Source organism: Melospiza melodia, chromosome 5 (assembly GCF_035770615.1).
Source record: "Melospiza melodia melodia isolate bMelMel2 chromosome 5, bMelMel2.pri, whole genome shotgun sequence".
NCBI lineage: Eukaryota > Metazoa > Chordata > Aves > Passeriformes > Passerellidae > Melospiza > Melospiza melodia.
Window position 1 is genome coordinate 33,854,908 of NC_086198.1, and position 23,535 is coordinate 33,878,442.

At 40.9% G+C, this 23,535-nt stretch overlaps 1 protein-coding gene across 1 annotated transcript in view; it reads right to left on the bottom strand.

Annotated features, from left to right (window-relative positions):
* Positions 1-756: 756 nt before the first annotated feature.
* Positions 757-23,535, bottom strand: part of RNF150 (ring finger protein 150) — a 72,256-nt gene continuing 49,477 nt past the window's right edge. The window contains exons 5-7 of the mRNA XM_063156979.1: positions 20,311-20,407; positions 16,370-16,580; positions 757-4,491 (exon numbers count right to left, since the gene is read on the bottom strand). Of these exons, the coding sequence (XP_063013049.1) occupies positions 4,373-4,491; positions 16,370-16,580; positions 20,311-20,407 (427 nt within the window). The 3' untranslated portion in view covers positions 757-4,372. The remainder of the gene's footprint in view (positions 4,492-16,369; positions 16,581-20,310; positions 20,408-23,535) is intronic.

Consider the following 23,535-nt stretch of genomic DNA (forward strand, 5'->3'; position numbering starts at 1 on the left):
GCGGGATGTGGGATGCGGGGTGCAGGCTGTGGGATGCGGGATGCGGGGTGCTTCTCACAGGGCTTGTGTTCCAGACCATTCCCCAGCTCTGTTGCCCCTCTCTGGTCACACTCCAGCCCCTCCATGTCTCTCCTGCAGTGAGGAGCCCAGAAATGAAGGAAGGCATGGAACAGCCCACAAAGCAGGACTCTGAGCTCAGCCCCTGCAGCCAGGCACACTTACACCTGCTTCAGCAGTTCAACTTGGTGATCCTAGAGGTGTTTTTGAACCTGAAGAATTCTATGATCCCATAGTATAGTAGACCTTTTTAAAGCTGAAAGTATGAAAGGACACCTCCTTTCATGCTGCACCTGGTTTTTAAAAGGTTTACTACATTATGGAATCCTTGTCCTGGTGTTACTCCTTTGTGGGTGTCTGCTCTGTTTGCACAGAGATTGAAGCTGAGGAATGAGCCTTTTGCAAAATTATAGCCTCACCTATCACCACTGATTTCTCACAGCTGAATTCTGATAAATGCATTGGCTCATTAGATTTATTTTGGGCCATGAAATCCTATTCCCTCAGGGATGCCCCCAAACCTGATCCGGGTTTGAGACCCAGCACAGGTGAATGCATCTCCTTTATGGGCACCCTAAAAGTGCATTTTCATTCTTGGCATGGTTTGGATATCACGGGACCCTGCATGGAATTTATCCAGGTTTGCTGTGCAGGAAACTCCAGGTTTACACAGGCTGTCAGAAAGCACATACAACACAATCATCAGATTTGTTTTATTAAAAAAACCTGCAATAAAATTCATTGGAATTCACCATCTCAACTTTGAGAGTTGCAATATTTTACTAGTACATAATAACACAGTCTCACATATTTACATTATAATCCTCTATATAGCAAAAATAGCCATGTTGGACTACTGATTAATGCTTCCAAGTATTAGCCTCAACATTTCGGTATTTCCCCCAGCTGAGTCACTGTCTATGCTCTTTAGCATTTACAGTATTTAACAAAGCAAAAAGGACACAAAATAATAAAAAGTATGTGTCTCATGATGTCAGGCAAATCCCTTTAAGATGGTAGTTCTCCGACTCCCACATTTTTCAAGAGAGATAAAGTGCATTGGAGAGGAAGATGTATACCTTATAAAATGTCAGCAAAGAGTTAAAAGTTTATTTGCAAGACTGTACAGAAGGGAAAAAAGGCAAAAAAAAAAAAAAAAATCTTCACAAACTGCTACTGCCCAGCTTTGGCAGCACGTCACAGGTAGCAGGGAAAGGGATGAAAAAGCCAAATACAAGAAAGAGGATGGCCCATGCAAATGCCTCAGGATGATTGTGCCATGGCCTTTTGGTGGGTGTTTCTCAAAGTAGAGATGCAGGAATGAGTGCTTTGGAGAATTTCTCTGGGACGGGCCATTGTCTCTGAACTTAATGAAGTCATTTTGTTAAGCTGTGCACTTACAGCTTAACAAAATGTGGTCCATGTTGTATTTATTTCATGTGGTACTTATTTCATTTGGGATTTTAATTCCCTTTACAACACTGGCATTTGCTGGTATGGCTGTGCTGCATGTGAGAAGAGACACGGCTGGAAAAAGCTCTGTAGCCATCACTGAAAACCAGGATACTGCTGATAAGTGGGATGCTACCTTTTGTCTTTTTTTTTTTTTTTTTGGTTTGCTTATAAACTACTCTAAATAGAAATAATTCTCTTCTGGAAATGGATGGAATGTATATATTTTGACAAGTACAAAACTGTTTGAAATGTTCACTAAATACAAGGAACATCTTGGTATAAAAATAACAGACCCTCCCACCCACTGTCCCCTCTTTACATGTCTAATTATAAAATGGTACAGTCATTTCAGGTTTCTAACATGAAACAAGTGTTGTGGATGGCATTACATACATATACAAAACATTTGGATATTTGACATCTGAAATAACTGTATACATTCAGAGCAAACAAGCATCTTGATCTGGCTATTGTGTTTAATGCTACTCAGAACCAAGAATCAAGAAAAACACAAGAAAGGGAAAACACTATTACTCCTTTTTTTTTTTCCTCTCATTTCTTTTTCCATTCACTACAGACAGAAGTAACTTCCACCAATCCACAATTAAAATGTTGGAGAAAGACAAGATTAATCCTGTGAAATGGATGCACCCCAACATCAATGCCCTTCTTGCAATGACTTCCTTGGGATTTGATCCAGAGGTCATCAGTGAAATCCAAGGGACCGCTTACCATATGTGATTTCAATAATTTCTCTTTCAAAACTGCATCTATAAAGCCTTTTTCCTTTGTGCCTCAATCTCCCTTAAATAAAAGGCCTAAAAATGACAACTGACACAGGGGCTTATGTATGCTTATAGAAGACCTGTTGAGAGTAATTAAATTTTAGTGCAAGTCCAAAATTAATTGTGGGTTTTGGGTTTTTTTGGGTGGGTTTTTTTTTTTTTTGGTTTTTTTTTTTTTTTTTTTTTTTAAGAAGGATGGAATAAAACATTTACTTAAGTGCTTTCCTAAGTTCAGGCTTCAGTGATGTGTAACTCAGCTTCACCTCAAGATTACCCTGAAATTTAGGGACTAAGAACATAAAACAGAATTAAACTAAATGTTCAATTAGTTCTAAATGGACAGAAAAGCATGGGGAATATTGTTTCCTTCTTTCTGTACTGAAGAAGCAAGTCAGCCAAAGTTTTAGGGATAAACACATGTGTTCTTGAATAAAATCTGACAAACGCAAATTTTGACTGGAAGCTGGTTTTCACATTTAACAAGTAAATCCACGAGGAGATTAAATGCAGTGAGCCCCAGCAGTTGCATTTTGAGATGCCATCATGACACTGCCAAGTCAAAATGTTTGACCTCTGCATGAAATTTCAATGTGAGATGAATTGTTGATTCTGTGGACTGACTCAGGAGGCAGAAATGTGATTCAAATCATCTGACTCTCAGCAGAAACTGTGAATTCTTGTGTAACAGTAAGCTTCTTCACAGCTGAGTATTTACACTGAAAAACCAAATCACACACTGCATAATTAACAGTGAGCTCTTACCTGGAAAGCAGAGCTCAGGATGAAATAAATTATTAGGTCAGGTCATTATTCTTTAGGTGTTTTGATTTGTATTAGCTCTTTTATTTTCAAATTCCCTCCCCAGTATATTTTGGTGTATGTACCTGTTTACAAATTGCAAATATTCTTCTGAAAACAATGACAGGGACTCTGGAGGGCAACAAACCACCTGAACTCTTGTTAGATAACAAGCAGACAAAAACTGCTGTCAAAATGTAAGAAATGAAACATGCTGAGTGAAAAGACCCAAAGCAAACCAGGAATTAAACATTTCAAATGGCTGCCTCTTGCTCCCTTGGCAATTTCTGACACTGACAGCACCATCTCCAGACCCTTTGTAAGAATACTGTCACCTGCTCAATGCAGAACTGTTAATAAGCAGCCTCTGGAAACCTCTCAGATTCTCCCTCAGCCCACTGATCTGGTTTTGGTCTGTAAAATTAAGAAGTGATGTTATACTAGATCTTTTTTTCCAGCTATGGAATTGTCACTTGGAGGAAGGACACAAATGTACTGACACCTGTGAATAGCATAAAATACAGGACAGGAGCACATGGATGGAGTGATGCTTCAAGCTCTTTCTCTCCTTCACACTGTACAATACCTGTCTAGAACAGAACTTTAAGACACAAACTACTGCCATTTTAACCCAGATTTCTGCTAATTCAGAAATACAAGCAAATTACAAATGAAAGCCTTCAGAAGGTACCATTTCCAAGCCTGCCACCTAATGAAGGCAGGTGTTACTTAATGCAGGGTGCTGGTGCATGATCCTTCTGGAGCCAGCCACATGTTATTAATGCAGAAACAACAAGGCAGGGATGAATCCTGCTCAGATCATGACGTGACCAATGAACGGGAATTCGGGTGTCTGGACTGAACTCTTGAAAAAGCTGGGGTCAGTCAATAGAAACATTGTCCATAACAAACCATAAACAAACAAACAAAATAAACATATGCCTTTTCAAAAACATAACAGAAACTGGATTGAACAAGTGTAAAAAACACTCAAGCTGTCATTTCAGTTGCACGTTGAGGAGCCCCTGGAGAGCCCCATGAGTGCTCTCAAGCACAATCTGGACGTGTCCATGTCCCAGGTGAGCCAGACAGGTGTGCAGGCGATGGAACCGCATCCAGGCAGACACAGCAGCTGCTATTGCTTTTCACCATCTCAGCATGGAGTGTGCAGGATGACAGTGCTCTGGAGGCATTGGCATGACTCCTCCAAACCCCAGAGAGCTGGCTGGGTCCCTACCTGTGGCCCTGCCCTGTGGTTTGGTGCTGGACCTCTGTTTTCAGGATTTCACCTCCTCACAGTCCTGATCCGTGGAAAGCTCCACGTCGGAGAGTCCAACCTCCATGGCCATGATCAATGAGATATCCGAATCACTGCTGACTGCTGGCTCCTGCTCATCTGTCAGGGCACAAAAGGAAAGGGTCAGGTCTTTCTGTTAATGCATTACTGATTTTTAGTTCTGCAGGTGGAATCCAGAGGGCCCTCCACCACTGAGATTGTGATTAGATTACAAACTTTGCTCTTATTTAATATCTGTCTACAACACTTCCAAAATACCCCAGAATTCAAGACATTCACAGTGAAAAGCATGATGAAAGGAGCCTGGATGGGTAACATTTTCTTCTCTTAATCCTCTCAGGGCTTTTCATCCAGGTCCTTCAGGAACTTCCTGCCCCCATGTGAGAATTTCCCTCCCCATCCCCTTTCACCTTCTCAACCTGGCCTCATCCTACTCTCCCCACAAACACAGCAAGCTAATGACAAAGCCACAGGCACCTGGTGGAGCTACTGAAACATCAGGAAAACATTTCCCAGAGGAAAAAACCTGCCCAAACCCTCAATAAGTGATGGAATCCCAGAGGACATTTTTAAGAGGGCACTACTCTAATGTAGGAACACTGGTATTGGACAAGGATGAAACAAATCCAGGACTTTGGACCAGGCTACCTGCTTTCCCAAGTGGCTTCTCTCATTCTTTTCTAGTCTCTTTAAATTCTCTCTTTCCTCTGATTTGAAGACACCTTGCAGGTTCTTGATGCAGGCCAAAGGGATCTACCCTAATGCACCACGACCCCAAATACTCCAAGAGTTGTATTGCTGACTTCTGCCAATCTGCAAATCACATCCTTGGAACAGCAGCTTGTTTTTGTTTTGATCCCACACCACTTACCATGTGCATATTTAGCAGCAAATAAAAGCCAACAGATTTTAAACCACTAAAAGCTAATTTTCTTCCAAGAACAATCAGGAGAAGCAAAGCACACTAGGGAGATTTTCAAAGGCACAAAACCCTCATAGGTGGCTGAGTCTCTGAGACAAAAATTTGATGGTTCATATTTTCAAGTGGTTTAATTACAGAGATGGTATTTATACTGTAACAATACAATGTATTTAAATCTGTGACAGTTTTTCCTTTACATATTTTATTTTTTAGACATTAGAAGCAGGGCCTGATTGATGCTAAAAAATCTAGAAATTGAATATCTAAGAATTAATAAGTAAGAAACACGACAAAGGAGCCAGGAAAATAATAACTCCTCACAGTTTAATTATTCACTTGAAGCTAAGTGAGCACAGTTAATCACCTCTCAACAGCAGCATGATTTTTAAAAATTTTAGATTTTAAACCCCCCACATGTGCTGGGATTAGACCTCATGTTCTGCAGAGAAAGCTTGAATGGGGTGTGCATTATTCAAACTGAGAGCCAGTGTTCCCTTTTGCAACTCTGCCCAGTTTGCACCCTGGATTGCTTTTGTGCTTTCTTGATTGCAAGATAAATAATTAATGCACACAACATGTTTATATCTCTATCCTTTTTTTTTGCCCTTCCACATGACATTAGTAAACATTTCAAGGCATTGCTTCTGACTGTAAATGCTTCCACCAGAGGTGGAGGAAGTATTTACAAGCTGAATGATACATCCTTCAGATTTAGTGGTTTTAAATGACGCTGAACCTTCAGGTGAGCTGCTGGGTCCTGGAGCATCTCATACACCTCCAACACCAGAATCACCACCAAGAGTTCAAGAGAGGCAATAGAACAGGGCCAGATTTGCAGCTCACACACCTCATACCCGATGGAGGTACAGCAGGTCACTCTCTGCAAGCCAGTAAACTTGAGCTTTCCTTTACAAATCCTATACAATTATTCACATTCTTGAATCTCAGTCTTTGCATTGTGGGCTTTTGTGGTCTCCTTTGGAACTGAAGTGCAAGTTGGCAGGAACAAGGAGTGATCCTAAAAATGCCTATGGCTATGCTCTGGCATTGATTTTCCAGCACTGTGACAGTGCCTGGAAACAGAAGCACTCCACCTTCCTTGTTTGCTACCAATCCTAAAGATACTGCTTTGGCAGAGTGGGGAGAGCACCTTGGACATCGCCATCCTTACACCTTCCCTTTCACCTGCCATTTCCTTGGAAGCTGCAGTGCATTCCACAAGGAATCAGTGCATCCCTCAGCATCCCCTGCTGGCTGTGCACACAGGAGTCCTGCTGGGACCCCAGCACACAGTTTGAAACCTTTCTGAAGCTCTGGGAGGCTGCAGAAGTCACACAGACACGATCAGCTGTAGGTAACCCTGCTGCAAGGTCTGTATTGCAAGCTGCCCCACACAACACAGCCTTGCCAGACCCTGCTGCTTTGTTTGTTGGGATTTTTGGCTGGCTGCTCTGTGACACAAGCCAGCACAGTTACTGCTATTTGTTAAAGGTAAGCAAACCTCAGCTACATTGCCAGTGCCAGGAGCTTAGCCTGTGTTTTGCATCCCTGCCTTTCAGATCCCATTTGCAATGACAAAGCTTATTCAATCACACAGCTTCTGCAGGAGATGCCTGGCTCGCTGTTAACAACCTTTGTGGCTCTTCTGCAAGGTTTTTGTAATTTGCTGTTTTTCTTAAAGCCCTGAAATCAGACGAGGATCTCAACTTTCAGTGAAGATCTCAGCTTTCACTTAAAAATAAATGAAGCTTAAGAGGCAAAAAGGAAACAAAGTGTTTTAAAAATTAAATCTCTATTTTCTAGACCGATTTTATGCTGGAATACCTGACTTGTGATTTTAGCTGCTTGAAATTGGCAACCCTGCCTAACCACACACACTATAATACTTCCACTGTGCTTTACAGCACTTCTTGCCAGGGGCAGAAAGCATTTTGCTTAATGAAGCTAAAGGCACATCTCAAGCTGCTTTCCAGCCAGAGTGTCAGTGCCTGCAGCAGGGAACTGTAGACCTCCCTGCCACATTCCTCTCATGTCAGAGAAACACAATACACCACAGCACGCTGCCTCTCCAGACAGACTTTTTCCACTCACTTTTATTTCCTGACACACATTTGTTTGAGATGTGAAATGCACCAAACTCCTTCTCTAGCCAATGTTATTGTAGATCAATCACAGCAGCATGGGAGGAATATCGTCACATAGATTTGGAAGGGGCCTACACAAGGGTGGCACAGTTCTTGCTTCTTGAAAAGTGCATCAAGTGATGCTTATATTTGAATATTAGTGCAATCAGACCAAGATGAAAATAGCTAATTACTCTGGTGTGTTGAAAACAGTAAGATTGCACACTAGTCATAGTTACCTACTGCTGCTGCTATTCATGACCATTGGTGTAAGTCTGTAGCTGTTGTACACTAATAAATATTCCAAAAGGAAGAGGTCAGACAATGGGTTTCTAAGAATTTGATACTGCTTCAGGAGGCTTGGGAGGGAGCTAAGCACTGAACAGTGAGTGAAAAGTGCATTCACAAACCCATTGCTCTGCCAGAGATGGGCAATGACCCACCCAGGGGTGAGAAACAAGCTGATGGTGGCACTTCTTTCCTTCTCCTGACTTTTGGGTAGCTCTCTGCTATTGCACCCACTGGCAGTAAGCAGAGAAGTACCACTACTCATTTCACATCCTCATCATAGTGAAATATACCTTATTTCACAACTCTTCAGTTTGTGAAGACAGATTTAAACAAAGCCATGAAACCCCTGGTGTTAGTTATGCTCCCAGATCTAGACAAGTATCTAAAACCCATGGAATACCATGAACCTTGTTTCAGTCTAGGGCTCACTTCTGAAGAAAACATTCAGATGTGCCTAGAAGGACTTTGCTTCATAAGAAACCAGGAATGTGGCCATCTCCTAGAGCTTTGAGGACCTGATCAGAAAATATATCCAGAGTACTGGAGGCATTGATATGGGATCTTTATCAAAATAATCAAAACACATTCTGCTCAGCTTGAAGCCACAGAGGAATGCCAATGCAAGCAGCACTGTTCAGATTTTGTTTCCAGTATAAGAACAACCAGGATACAATTAATCACATTTGATTTATGAGAGAGGCATACCTAGAGTCCTCTATTTTTCTCTGTCTGTCTAAGAAAGCACTTTACCATTACAGAGTTTATTGTTACCTCCTACTGTGGCCTTGCCATTTCATCCCTTGGCTGTTTCTAGTCTAAGAGGAAGAGCATCTTATGAAATTATTACCTCAAATGGCAACTATTTCACAACAATACCAATTAAATTTATCACTGAGATCCCTTCTTTTAAAATTACTACTGATTGTTAAAATTACTCTCAAGTTAATCATCTCACAGTTCTCCTTGGATCATTTTATAAGTTTCAAATTCCTACCGTATCATCTTGAGAATTGTAACACTTTAGAATGGGTCATAACTGCACTAACATAACATTAAATAAAATACATGTTTAAAAATGCCTATAAATGGGAAATTGAAAATTTATTAGTAATATAACTAATTTTCTGAAACCTAAATTTGGAGCATGTTGTACTTAAGCAATAACTTTAACACCAGTTACCTGAGAAGACCTTTTGGGCTTTGGCAAGACCAATAAACTCATTTTCAGAGAGAGTGCAGAAAGTACCAGCAGCCAAATGCTTTCTCCAAAAGAAAGTAAGAAAAAATTGTCCAAATAAGGGGAAATAACACAGAGAGCAGACAGCAAACACATTTGCAAAAGACTAGGCAAAAAAAGGGGCAGAACACATACCAGATGTTATTGTATGGAAGTAGATGGGCCCAACTGGCTAGAAAAGTAAAACTTATTTTTTCCCATTGTATATATATGTATATCTACCTTTAACGAGCATATACTAAGTCTTTGGGATTTTACCCACGAATCAGAACACTCAGCCTTTGAAATGCACAGCACATATTAACATTATTTTAGTAGCCAACACTTTGGAAATCAGTCTCCTCTCTGTGAGAGACTAGTTGACATTTTGGGAACTTTTGATCAGCTGCTAATCCTCTCTGTGATACAGCAAACATGCCTCTGCCTGGTATGACACAAGAAATTAGAATATTTTTGCTTTCAGCTTAATTTCCTCTTTGTTCTTACTCTTACCAGGTCATGCTCATCATGTTCCTAGGACCAGCAGGGAAACTCCTTCTGTGGCCCACACGCTGCAACATCATTTTCTTTTTACATGAGTGGACTTTCCTTTTTCCCACTGGAAACTCAGTCAAAAATTGGTGACAAGGATTGCCAGAACAGCCAGTGGAGCCATGACACTGCCTCTTGCACTCTATGCTCTTGGATCAGCTCATCCCCACATCCCAGGCCCTTCGCAGGTTATCTGCCCATCTGGTCTTCAGGGAATCACAAAGACACTTGGGTTGGGAGGAACCCTAAAGATCACCCAGTTCCACCCCCATGCCACAGACAGAGATACCACCCATGAGATTTTATTCACTGCAAAGTGTTTTGTTCCATCTTTGACCCCACACCTCAGTCCCTCAGCACTCTCGTCCCTTGTTTCACTGACAGACAAGAATCACTCTGCTTCCTTCACAGCAGGGCATCCAGCCTCTTGAACAATTTCTGCTGTTTAGATGTCTGTTAGCAAGGAAGGAAAACAACATGACAAGCTGAAGTGCCGCCTCTCAATTTTATGAGAATTGCAGTTGTTTTTAAAAATAGATTGTAGGTGCTTTCAGAGCATTCTACAATTTAAATCTCCTCCCTATGGGCTTCTACAATACCCATACTCTTCCTCTTTTGTAGTTCCTAATTAAAAATTCTGCAAGGAACCTTTCTTTAACATCCACTCTCACAGAATCCTTACAGAAGGAAGTTTTAATCCTAATGGAAAACAGTGGAAAGTTTTGATCCTAATGGAAAACACACTTAAAATTTAGGGCCCCCTGGCAGTGACAGATGAGTTCAGCAGCTAACTCTCCTTTCCTTAAAACCCCATCACAAGCCCATCAAACCCTGCAACACATTCTCTTTTCATTAGTTTAGAAATAATAAAAAAACCCTAAATTTTGAGATTACAGCAAAACCTTTCCTTTTGGAAAAGTAAACCTTTTTAATGTCCTCTGCATCTTCTTTAGGTTGCTTTCACTGTTTACTTAGAGGATTAAGCAATATTTTTTATCTAATCAAAAGCATTCCACAGGAAAGAAAAATGAGCACATATAAACCCCATCACGAGCACATGAGATGAGGATTAAAATATGACCAGGAGGTTTGTTTGGAACAGAGATGTCCAAAATGTTGCTTGTGTCTTGTGGTAGGGCTAGTGCACCAAATAAAATTCTAACAAGCTTGTCTGAGTACATTAATGCACTCACAGAGAACACATAAGTACAGAACAACAATCCAGAAAAGCTCTCAGAAAGGAAGAGGTCAGCTGTTTATCCTGTATGTTAATTTTGGAAAATTTAAATCAGTTGATGCCAATCTCCTTTTAACTGGAACATTTGCCTGACAATCATGCAATAGCTCAACAGTTTTTTTTTCCCATTAAAAATAAATCTGAAGTGCCAGGCCTGGCCTGCTACACTCAAATACGGTCTGAAAAAAAATTATGAAAACAGCTGGCTGGTATGGAATCCTGCAGGGACACCCACAGAAACAGTTGTGGGGTATATAAATCTAGGGGCATTTAGCATTTCCCTACAAATCAGCCTCCAGTCACAGTGTAATTCCAACTAAACAGCTTCTGGCATGGGAAAATCCCCTCCAAAGCCCAGCTTTTATCAGGGATGCTTGCTGAAATGCTCATGGGAACACAACAAAGGCCAAACCCAAGACATCCATTTTCTGAATTTCTTCTTAGAGCGGTGGATAGGAAAGGTCAATTGAAGTTTCAACAAATTGCAGCTGGAATTTCACTAGAAAATATGTTCAATAGGTCACCTGGCCACCACCACTAGCACCAAGACCTCCCTAACATTCTACATGTGAAACTCAAATTGGAACAGAGTAACTTAAAATCACTGTTTCTCTGCATGAAAAACCTTTGTTTCAATTTTTTAAGTTATTATATAGTCCTGTTCCTCCTTTTTTTGTGTTCTGAGCATTAACACTGCTTGGGGAGGCAGAAGAAAGAGTTTTTACCCCATATAATGATACCTCCCTAGAAAAATAAAAGTAACAAAACCGCTCTAACCAACCATGTAACTTCAAAAAATCTAAATGCCTTTGCACTGCTCGTTATTATTTCCCTTTGTTACACTACTGTAAAGTTAGAGTCAAAACTCTGTGGCATTAAGTTCAGTTTTAACCCCTTTGGCCATTCCTTTTTTATTCAAGTTCCTTCACTTTTCACTCCTCTCATTGAAAAGTGGCCATGGCCAAGAGGTTCCCAGGCAGTTCCAGAACAAGTTGGACCCCAGGAGCCTTTAGAAAACACAAGATAAAATAATAAAATAAAATAACAAAAACTCCAAGATTAAAATATTGGTATATTTTTTATCTAGTCTGGAAAAAGGGCTTTTAGAAGCTGAGTACCACTTTATTGTACATATATACATATATACATTTTAAGTTTTAACAAGGGAAGTGGTCTTGTATCTGTCAGTCAAAATCAACCAAGAACTGAAGGATTAATTCAGGAATAGAAGAGAGACAAAGGGAACTACTGCAAACACATGCAATTGTTTCTGCCCTGTGGAATATACATTTACAGCAGGTTGGTAGAGGGTCATTCTTCTAAAATTCCCTTCTTTAAGGCTATTTTGGTCTTTCAGATTGACATTTATTCATGTGCAGAAAGACAGTTTGCTGGTGCCTTTTCAAAATGCAATTACAGGGAAGAAATGAAGTTCAGCAACACCTTAGCTGAATTCAATATCCTGAGCACCTGGGGGCAAAATCTGAAGTCAGGTTTCTCATGCATACCTGACACACCACGAGTCGTGGCTGTCTCCCAAAGAAACCTCAGCAGCTGAACACACTTTTATAAGAACACTGTGTATTTAATTACTGGGCAAGGAACTGGCAGATTTTAAACCCCCTTTGTGTGATTTTTCTCCCCCCACTGAGATGCCACAATTTAATAAATTTAGTAAAGCTATTTCAGCTAAGTGCTTTTCATATTCTGACTGCCAGTGGCACCCTTGTTCTATACATTTGCTGTGCACTTGTCCTTTAGGAGCATTTTTTTTCATTGATTTATAGCACTATGCTACCTCAAGAGGGAAAAGAGAGCAAACATTCACAGAGAGCTCCAGGAAAGTTGTTTTATACATTGTGTATATTAATTCATGGCTTAATTATTGCCACCCAGCAGAGCCTATGTTCTTGCCTACTCCCTGAGTGCCTCAGATATGTTACCATGAGTTACAATGAAAAGAACAGTCAAATGCATTGGCACTTGCAGAAGGCAGTCACAATGAAAAGCCAATTTGGGTGGATGCTCATTAATGCAACTCTGATGCTAGTGTGCACTGTGCTGTTTTTACCATGCCCTCTGACTGAGCCCTGTCACAGCTCCGTGGGGAAAAGGGACCTTATTGATCTGATGTGTTCATCCTTACTCTGTACACAGTGCCAATGGACACAGGAGATGTGAAAGAGAAAATAAAAAATAAATTAGAATTTAAATTTCCTCCTTGCTTCACAGCAGTTTCATACATCCCTTTTCGCAATTTTCTGTGCAGAAACACTTTGTATTTCACTCCTCAACATATGGAAAGAAGGAGCAGTCTTATAACAGGAAAACTTCCCTGTGCCTTCAGAGCCTGGCAGGAGTCTTGTGGTGTATGTGATAATCCAGAGCACATTTTTAGTGCCAGGTGTGCTTCACCTGGTGGCTCTTTGAAGCCACCATGTTGGCATCAGTGTTGGTCCCAAAGCAATCCAGGAACTCAGCTCATTGGAAGTTTTGGTCCATGACAATTACTCAGTGCAATACCCCCACAGGATTTCAGCAGAGCCACCAGGACTCGTGTCACACGCCAGGCACGTGGGACCCCATCAGCTCAGCCTTTAACTAGGTCCCATCAGGATCCTCTCTCTGGGACAGCATCACAACCTGCTAATGCAAGTGCTAATAACCTGCTGCATTAACTAGTACCTAGGGAATTTTCCACCTTTTCCTCCCCCTTTACATTCCACCTATAAAAACCCCACTATTCACAGCAAGGAGGAACAGTCAAGTGGTTACAAGACAACAGTGGATCAGGTTCTCATCATGCACTTTCATCCACTTCCAGAGGCTGACTATTCTTCACAAAGATATTTTAGACACACAGAGATGAAAATAATTGCCTAAAAGTTATATTAATAGATGTAATGAAGAGCTATCAGAGAGATTTGAAAGGGTCCTAACAGTCATGATGAGCTGTAGGTTGGCAGGGTTTTATGGGAAGAACAAAATGAGAGGCAGAAAAGGAACCACTGATATTGTCTAGACTGCCCACACTGCTGTACACTGTGCCAAACTCTGTGCACTTTGCAGGTGGTATGACACCTTGGAGGAAAGTTTCAGGGTTTTCACACTAAAAATCCTGCTCATGTGTGCATTAGAATTATTTAGGAATCTCCCTCCAGCTACAGAGATAGTGCCAGTGGGATTTCTGAGGCCCTATGTGGTGGGATGAGATATCCTGATGGATGGAACCTAAAAGCTTGTCTAAATTGAAAAATGGGAAGTATTTATGAAGAGATAAACTCTACTGGCAAAGACAGTGCACATTATTTACTGCAGAAATTAGTAAGTGCTTCAGGGAGATAAATGACCATGGATGCCATAAAAGAATAAAATCTAATAACTACTTTTCACCTGCCAGTGTCACCATACCTTTAGAATACCTAGATGCTACTTTCCCAGAAAACTACCTTTTTAACCATATCACTCAATCCCAGCTAAGCCTGACCCAAAGAATCTTGCCATGGTCTCCTCAAATCTCAGATCCACCCTCTGAAGCTGGTGCAGCTCAGAGCTCCTTCAGGTTCAGATCTTAGCCAAGCCCAGCTCACACTCATATCACATGTAGAGCAGGAAATTCCACATGCACTGAGATTTCCAAAAATGTCAGCATTTTGCATAACTCACTAAAATTGGGCACCACAGATTGCCATGATGCATGATTGTAGAAAAAGGTCCTTAGGTTGTCATCTGTCACATGCTCTGGAGAGCTGAAAAAGTCAGAGCAGTAAACTCAGCTAGGATGAGCTCTTATGTATTTCACACTATTTCCCCCATCTACTCTCCCCCCCCTTTTATTATGACTCCTGTACAGATGTTCACAGTACACCACATTTCTGAGGGTCCCACAGGTATCAGGAGCATGGGGAGTCAAAGGGAGAGAGAGAAGGCAGGATGTCTGCTGAGCATACCCACAGAAGTAAAAAGAAAAGCACTGGCTGAGCTCCAGACATTATAAATCTGGCCCCACTGAAGCAGGCAGGAGCTCTGCCACCATGGAGACAGAATTTTACCCCATGTGAGCAGTATTCTGGGAATACCCTCCCTCCAGACACACTGTGGGAGGTCTTCTGGTTCTGAACCATCACTGGAAACACAGGAAGGGAAATTAAACCCAAACCAAGACAACAATACCAGAGTGATTAATCAACAGACAAGAAAGAATGCAGCAACAACGAAGTGGGAGGTGTTGCAGGAGCGGGAGGAAAGAAGATGGCAAGTCCTTTACCTCCTGGACCACTGAACTTTTGTGAGGAGCAAGGGATGGTGCAAGGACTGGTGGAGCTGGGTGCAGGCGGCCAGGTCAAGGCTGCACTGGAGTCTTGGAGTCTGCACAGATTCAATAACAAGGGGAAAACCTTGGAGTGCAGATTCAGCCTTGGAGCAGGCTGGCATCAGTAGTGCTGTACAGAGAGGGCAGAACCCACAGCTTCAGCAAAGATTCCTGGCAGCAGTCAGTGCCATCACTTACAAACTGCCAGGCAGGCCAGCTCACAGCAAGGGCACGCTCAGCAAGCCCTGTGCTGTGTAGCTGAGCATTCTGAATATGAGAAATACAATAAACAGACATAATGCCTATAAAGTCCATCCACTCTGACAGCTATCACCCAGTTATTTAGCCTACAGCTACCCTCTGATTTAGTTAGCATTTGGATTCATACCACAACTATACATATTGCTGCTCACCCCTTGCTGAATCCAGAACTTAGATCAAATCCGAAACCTGAAATCCACAAAACAGAATGTAAAAATCTGGGTCACCAGTATCTATGGTCACAAGTCTAGTCTTTCTAGAAGTTATTTTCACTTCCATGACACTGGCATGACGACATGAGAGAAAATGGGATTATCAAGTCTCTCCACAGAGTAAGAAGAGTAATGTAAAATCATTTCAGCCTAGTGCCATCTTCTGTCTCCTACCTTTTACAGATAATATTATTACTTACCTTCTTTTTCATGCCCAGGCCCATAGCAGTACCTAGAAACCATTGAAAATGCATATTTTTCCCAGAACTTACACAAAACTGCCTTTTATCACATTCTTCTACCTCCCTTCAAGCATATCTGATGATTTTCTATAACAGTCTTGTCATTATTGGTGACAAGGCACTATTGGTGTTTGATACACCAACCGGTATCAAACAGATAGGTATTTTCTACTGATCTGCTGTTTTGCCTAAAAATGAGAATTTTAGACTAGCACAGTCCTCATTCAAAATAGCTGACAACATTTCTTTTAAACTGTCAGAAGCAGATTTTCAAGAGAGAACATAATTTTTAGGAACAGAGAGCCGTGCAAGCATTTTGAGAATTACCTGTTCCAATGGTACCGCTGACAGACCTTACACAGTGAAAACTGAAGGCACTGAAAACATGTAATGATTTGGTTTTGTACAGATCATCGGTGTTGCTTAACTGCACTCAGGCTTTCAAGTACAGCAACTCTGACCATCAGTACAGCAGAATACACCATAATTAAGTTTACTTATCCTCAGGCAAATGGAAAGCCCTCAAAGGCCGCTCACTAGAGACGGGTGTGTGGCGGGGGTTCCTAGACATGCATTTCGGCGCAAATGCTGCCAGAATGTGTCACTTACTGGTGGCAGGGAAGGTGCCCTCGGCGGGCTGGGGGAAGGAGGGCCCGTCCTGGATGACCTGCAGCGCTCCCACGCTCCGGGCAGGGGGGTCCAGGGCCACGGAGCTCTCGTTCACCGTGGTGTCGCTGGCCCCCGTGATCTGGTTCGTCGGAGGGCCCCCGATGGACGCCTCCAGGTCTGGCGGTATGTCATCCATGCAGTCTGCATTGGGCTAACGGGGAGAAAAGGAGAAAATCCAGCTCCTACCTAAATATTCCATTCACTTATTACCTCTTCTTCAGACTTTTTGGCTTTGAAAAATGACAACATACAATGAATAAGCACACAGGGTTTGTCTCCATGTGCTTAAAACGTACTACAGTCTGTTGGGAGAGAGACCCAAAGTATGCCATGGAAATATTGAGTATTAAACTGTGTCACCTACAATTGCTAAACATTCTTATGTATACTTTTAAAAGGGTTTGGGAATGTGCACATTGAAAAAGTAACTCACTTTTTGGTATGATCTGCTCAATCACAAATGTAAACAGAAACAGGAGCTGAGGGGGAACAATTATCTTTTCTAATGATTATTATTATTTTTTAATATACATTTTACAGAGCCAGTATCTGAGCTTACAGGAATAAGAATTCAATAAGAATGCCCTGTGGATGCATCTATGTGTGTGGTGCAAAACTAGAAGCTAAAACTGCTTGTAAGACAAGTTTCTAAACACCAAAACATCATCTTTGCTAATACTGTATTTCCTACAAAACACAATTATGAGAAAAGAAACAAGCAGACAAGAATGGGAAGCTGAAGAGCATTTTTTGATTCACAGTCTTTCTTGCTATGTGAAACAACACCAGTGACAGAGGGACACAGCAAGACGTGTTCCTAATGAAAAAGACAGGCGATTTAAGCAGTCTTGTATCCACAAACTGAAGTTTGGAATGGAAACTAGAATTGCTGTTGTCTGGCTCCAGTGTTATCCACAGGCAGCAAGAATACCTCAGATTTGGGATAAAAAAGGGACATTCAGCTATACCAGATGTTAATGAAACTCAGTGAATCTGTACTTTTGCAAGTGAAGTACAATCACTTATATGTAGGACTCAAACCTATCCCTTAGATCCATTACTCTTTCCCTCTCTGTTAGCTATTATAAAACAATGTTTTCAGAATTTCATTTTTAATTTAATTTACCTTTGATGGCAGTGTATATTAAAAACAAAAGGCCTATTTTCCTTTCTCCTACAGGAAAACATTATTTCAATTTTTCAGGGGACCAGTTGTCTGTCCTTTGCTCTGATTCCATTTATTCCTAGAATGGGGTTTTATCACAAACTTTTAAACCTTTTAAAGAGGGGATTATAACTCAAAGTCAAACCAAACATTAAAGATAGAAAAATAATATTGCTTGAGATAATTAAGCAATATTATTTCCTGTTTACTCCTGAATAATTTTAATTGAAAAAATGCCCCAAACTAAGCAGCATGCTATAAAACGATTTATATTAAATTCTGATCAGATAAAGGCCAACCATTTGCTGGTAGATGGTTAATAATGTCCTGGAGCTGCAGAAGTGGAGGTGTTGGGGTGCTCAGCCACTGTGAAAATGAGTGCAGGAGTTTTGGTTGACACCAGCAGTTTATATACAGACACAAATTTTTATCGATTCCCCCATTGGTTCCCCACAGCTGCCTGGGGAATCTGAGCTTGGGGCACATCATATTTGAAGTCTCTATTACAAAGCAAATGCAGAGTTTAGCTGTGAATTGAATTGAAACATTCAGATATTTGGGGTTTAACCGATCCTTTCCTGGAAAACCCAAAGTCTTCCTGCTAAATGAAGCACAATATATCCACAGACATGCAAGCCAGGTCTTTAATAACAACCACAGGACAAACATGCAGCTGGCAGGAAAAAACCCCACAGCCTGTCTGGGGCAAGATTTCCTCATTCATCCCATTGTAAAAGCCTGCAAAAGGGCTTTGGCAAATTTGCACCCAAGTCTCCCACCAGAGGCTGATGCCTGCCTAAGGCTTTTTTCTTCTTTTGTGTGTGGAAATTTCAGCTAAGAGGGCTCAGCAGGACTCAAGAACGTGGTTGGGGAATGACATTTTGCTTTATCCACTCTACAGCAACGTCTGCCACCTTTCACTGAGAAGCCCTAGAACTTAACAGGTTCTTTGAGGGCAACATCTTTTCCCAATGGACAGCAGCCTGTGGACACCTGGCTAAGTGACGAGCCTCTGAAAACACCAGTTCATGTGTGCTGGTGGCTTTTTTGGCTCATGGGAGCTCCAGAAAGCATTCCTTAGGAATGACAGCCACCCTGGGCTGTCCTCAGCTGTGCTGGGCAGGGAGAAGGGGGCGGACAGCATGAAATCTGTGCAGGAAATTTTTACAGAATAAAATCCCCCCCAAAAAACCTTTGCTAGTGGAACACAAACATCCAAGTGCTTTGTTTTTTGTGTCAAGACACACCGACACCAAAGCTGATTTGGAAATCTTAATTTGAACCAGTTGTTCATGTAAGTTACAGCAGCATCTTTAATGGTATGCTCAGTACAATTATCTATCTGATATAGAACCTAAGGAAATATTTCTGTATTTAAGCCTAGGTCAGAGATGTATTTAGGCCATCAGCAGAGATGCTGAATGGCAGAGCTAGCCTTCATTTGTGTATTTAAGCCTTCATTTGTGTATTTAAGCTTTCATTTCTGTATTTAAGCTACCAGTGGAGATGGTGAATGGCAGAGCTAGCCTTCATTTCTGTATTTAAGCCTTCATTTCTGTATTTGAGCCATCAGTGGAGATGGTGAATGGCAGAACTAGCCTTCATCTGGGCTTTTCATCTTAGACACTGATTTCACAGCTGTATCACCACTAAACATATGAAAGACAATATACACATTTAGCAGAAAAAGTAGCCACTCTGTTTGGATGCATTACCCTAGCTACAATGCCCTCCTTCTTTTTTCCCACTTGCATGTTTTCAGTTTGGATTATATTAGGTTTATTAACATATCTGCCTGCTACCTGCTTCCTATCTCCATGGAACTGGTTTCTCTGAGAATGGCTATAGCAGCTCCCCAACACAATCAGTGAACTATTTTATTTTATAGAGCTCTTTCAAATGTGAGCTGGTGCATCACTGACTGGAACTTGGGGGGCTATTTACAGCACCTGGAGGTGTTTCAGTATTGAACTTCAGGAGCCTTGCACAGGGGGGAGAGTGACTCACTCCTTCCCTGAGCTCTGTGATAGCTCCGGTTGGGAACGTGTATGGCAGACAGGACACACACCATCTGAATGCAAACACACAACTGACAAAGATCAATCACTCTGGCAGCCTCTAACCACATCTGAATGCTCCAAATAACAAAGAGCTTAACAATTTCTTGTATGTCATGTGCTCCACCACATGCTTAGTAGCTGGGAGAAATGGCCCTTAACTGGAATTAGGAGTACAGACCTTACTTCAGATGGACCTTAGGAGAAATCTGACAGAAAAAGGACTTGCTTCCCCAGAATGAGCAATTAGCTGTCCTTGATGAGTATAGCAGACAAAACTTTATTTGCAGACTTTCTACTTTCAGATTTGAACCGAGGGCATGATTAAAAAAAATAAAGCCAGTCCTGAAAGCTCTGTGAAAGATTCTATAGATCCACCAAAACACCAGTGACCAATTTCTGCTTCACCAAGCAGGCAGGCACAGACACACAAATCCAGCACCCAACCAATGCCCACGCACATGCTCTGCCTTGCTAATACCAGTGGGGTGCAGGACAGAGGTAGGGTCAGACATTTCCAACTGTACTTCCCTTAGTAAATCAATCAATCAATTGTTCAATAATATGGCAAAAAGAGGAAGATGGGGACAGACAGGCGAAGGACTCAGGTGGCTGGTGTTTCCCCTGTGCCCTGATGGGCTGCTCTGCACAGTGCTTACCGGAATCCCCAGAGCTTTTAGAATATTCATTTTGCACATCGGGCAGGTGCGATGGTCCAGCAGCCAGGGGTCCACACAGGACTTGTGGAACAGATGCCTGCAATGAAAACCAGGATATCTTAATTCAAATGCACCACAGCACAACTTACCACTTAGTACCACATGATTCTGAATTCCTTTAAGTGAGAGTATTTCAACTGGTGCAGTTTGTGACCTATTCAAGGACTGCAGAACCAGGTCCTATGTACATAAGGCTAAAATGATTCCTGAACAACTCAAGCACGTGTGCACATTTCAGTGTGCTGGGAATGGATGATGTACATACTCAGAGACTTAGCAAAAATACACAAAATGCATTAGCAAACCCAATTCTCTTTAAATGTTAAAGGCTGCCAGTAAACAAAAGCTGCTTGTGGGAAAAGGTAACAATCATGTTAGTTTTTCTTAAACTTCTACAGACAAACCTGATTATACATAATTTAAACGTGAAGCCATTAAGGGTCTAGTATTTTTCAGGATAGAGGCATAAAGAAATAAACTGAATTAGAAAAAAACCAACCTATCTTAGGAGAGGCAAGTTCAGCACATCATCAGACAAGCACTCTGAACAGGTGAAAGCATTAAGATACAGTTCTTAGGCATGTGTAATTTTACATTTAGAAGTCTAACCAACAGATTTTCTTGGGTTTGTTAGTTCAATGTTAATTCATTATGTCTTACCTTTCAACTACATGAAGTTGTTGTTAGTAATTGGTTTCTTTAATTATATAATCAAACTCATCAATATTCTTATTGGCAAATATTTGAAGCATGTTTGTGCCAAAATAATCAGTCCATTTACAAAACCTGAGATATTTATGAATCTCTCAGAAAACAAAACAGATTTCCAAAATCTGTTTTGAATAAAAAATACATAGTTTCCACCAAGACATTTTACCATAGGCCAGAAAATTCCCTTTTGTTTTCAATTTCCAGCTTTGAAAGCCTCAGTCAAACTGGGATTCATATTAGAGAATTTCATGATATTTGTTCATCACTAAAAGCTTGGAACACTTTCATGCCTTAAAGACTTTAAAATCTGAAGTTCAGTGTTCCTAAAGTTGGCTTCAAAAACAATATTCTAAAAGAAATCCTAACAACGCCAAGTAATTTAAAAACATGACAGATCTTGTCACTTTGCACATCTCAATACTAATTTAGCACACTGTATTATGACTCCATTAATTTCAGATTTAATATGTACTACAGAGGGAACCTGATTATTGACAGAAATCCACAGAATAATGGAATGCTACTGAAAATCAGATGAAGATTTGCCTTTTAAAAAACTTTTACTGCATTACACGATTAGAGCTCTTACAATATCTGTTTTGAACATGTAAACATTTGTGCAGCAAAGCAAGGTGGCAGGCTTTGCAGATTTGGATTTGAAAGTTTATTTGGTATAGCGCTATGTACATGCTAATGGCATTCAACTAATTATCAATTGTTTCATGTTCCAAATTCAAGCAAAAGAAATGTCAGCATAAAATATGATGAGAGAACTGCAGCATTTCACTGTCCCACGGTAAGACAAAGATGTAAAAAGATCAACTGCACCAAAAATCCCTCCCTTTGCAGTTCTGACTGAGGCAGGTTTTAAATGGAAGGAGGTGATGGAGTCACCATGGGTGATTTCAGAAGTAATGACCCAAACAGGAAAACAGTGAGAGATGTTTCAAGCTCAGGCTCAGGACATGGCTTTGACAATCAAAGTCAAAGCTGGAAAAAAATACAGATTTTCTCCCTATTGTGTGCAACCACATTCATTACAAAATGATGTTGATGTCGATTTGAAAAGTTTTTCAAAAGAACTGCAATTGAGGGGCTGACAGAGAGGAAGGCGAGATGTTGTCAGAGCCTCAAAGTATTTTTACGACGGAAAGGAAACAACTGTTCCCCACCTCTCCCAGGGACAAGCAGCACAATGATGTTGTTTAAACTGCAGCAAGTGAGATCCAGGTTACACAACAAGAAAGGCTTCACCACAGCCAAGGTAATGAAGCACTTCAATAAATTGCCAGGGGGTTTGCAGCCTTCATCCCAGGAGACTGCAGAGTGTGTTGGAAAAAGCTGCCAAGAATGATGTGTGTGCGTGCCAGTGCCCTGTGCTGCTCCAGAGGGCTGCCTTCCTGGACCCCTGCTTTTGTTCCAAATGTATTTGTGGCTTTTTTAAAGACTCAGTTTTAATCATACAAGAAAAAAAAATCATGTTGCACTCAGTCCAGATAATAATAATAATAATAATAATAATAATAATAATAATAATAATAATAATAATAATAATAATAATAAATATAGACAAATATAAATATAAATATAAATTGTTAATTATAATTATATATAATTATATATTATATATTAATTATATATAATTATTTATATAATATAAATATTTATATAAATATAAATTAAATATTTTTTTTTTTTTTTTAGTACAGCCATTGTAAAGTGTTCAGCTTGCCAACAATTTTGAGAGGCTTTTTTTCCAGATGAAGGGAAACTATTCTCCTCTCAGCTTCCACTCCTATGCAGAAAGAGAGGTACATCCCTGATAAACCCAACTAAGAGCATCAGTTGCCTGGATTAGACCTAGGGCTGAAGTAAAGGAGTTAGAATTTTTGTGAGAGGCTGAGTAGCATCCAACAAGAAGGTGTGAGATTTTGGGGGGGTGCATGTACAGCATTATTTTCTTCTGAGGAGGACAAAAGAAGATGATGAGGGTGAGAGGAAGGAATAAAAGGGAAGAATGCGTGTGACGAAATAGTTTTCACAGGAAGATAATAAAAAGAGAAAGCAAGAGTGAAAACTGAAATCACAGCTGTTTGTGGAGTGAAGGTTCAGGGAAAAAGAATCAGTTGGAACAAGGTCAGAGAATGTGTTTATTGGTGAAAGAAATGAAATGGCAAAAACAAGAACCTATGAGGCACTCAGCAGAGATAGGGCTGGAAGAAATGTCTCACCTCCCTACAGAAGTTTAGTCAGTAAAAGTTTAGTAACAGGCACACACTGGGAGCAGCAGGACCAGCACCTTCTCCAAAGCTGGAGCAGAAAAGGCAGTGGTGTTCTGCAACTGGAGATGGAAGACAAGCAGAATGAAGTAAGGCTGTGACAAGAGATGCCACTCCAGGAACAATGAACTTGGCTACATTTGATCTGGTGTCAGTGCCCTTAAAGACAACTTCA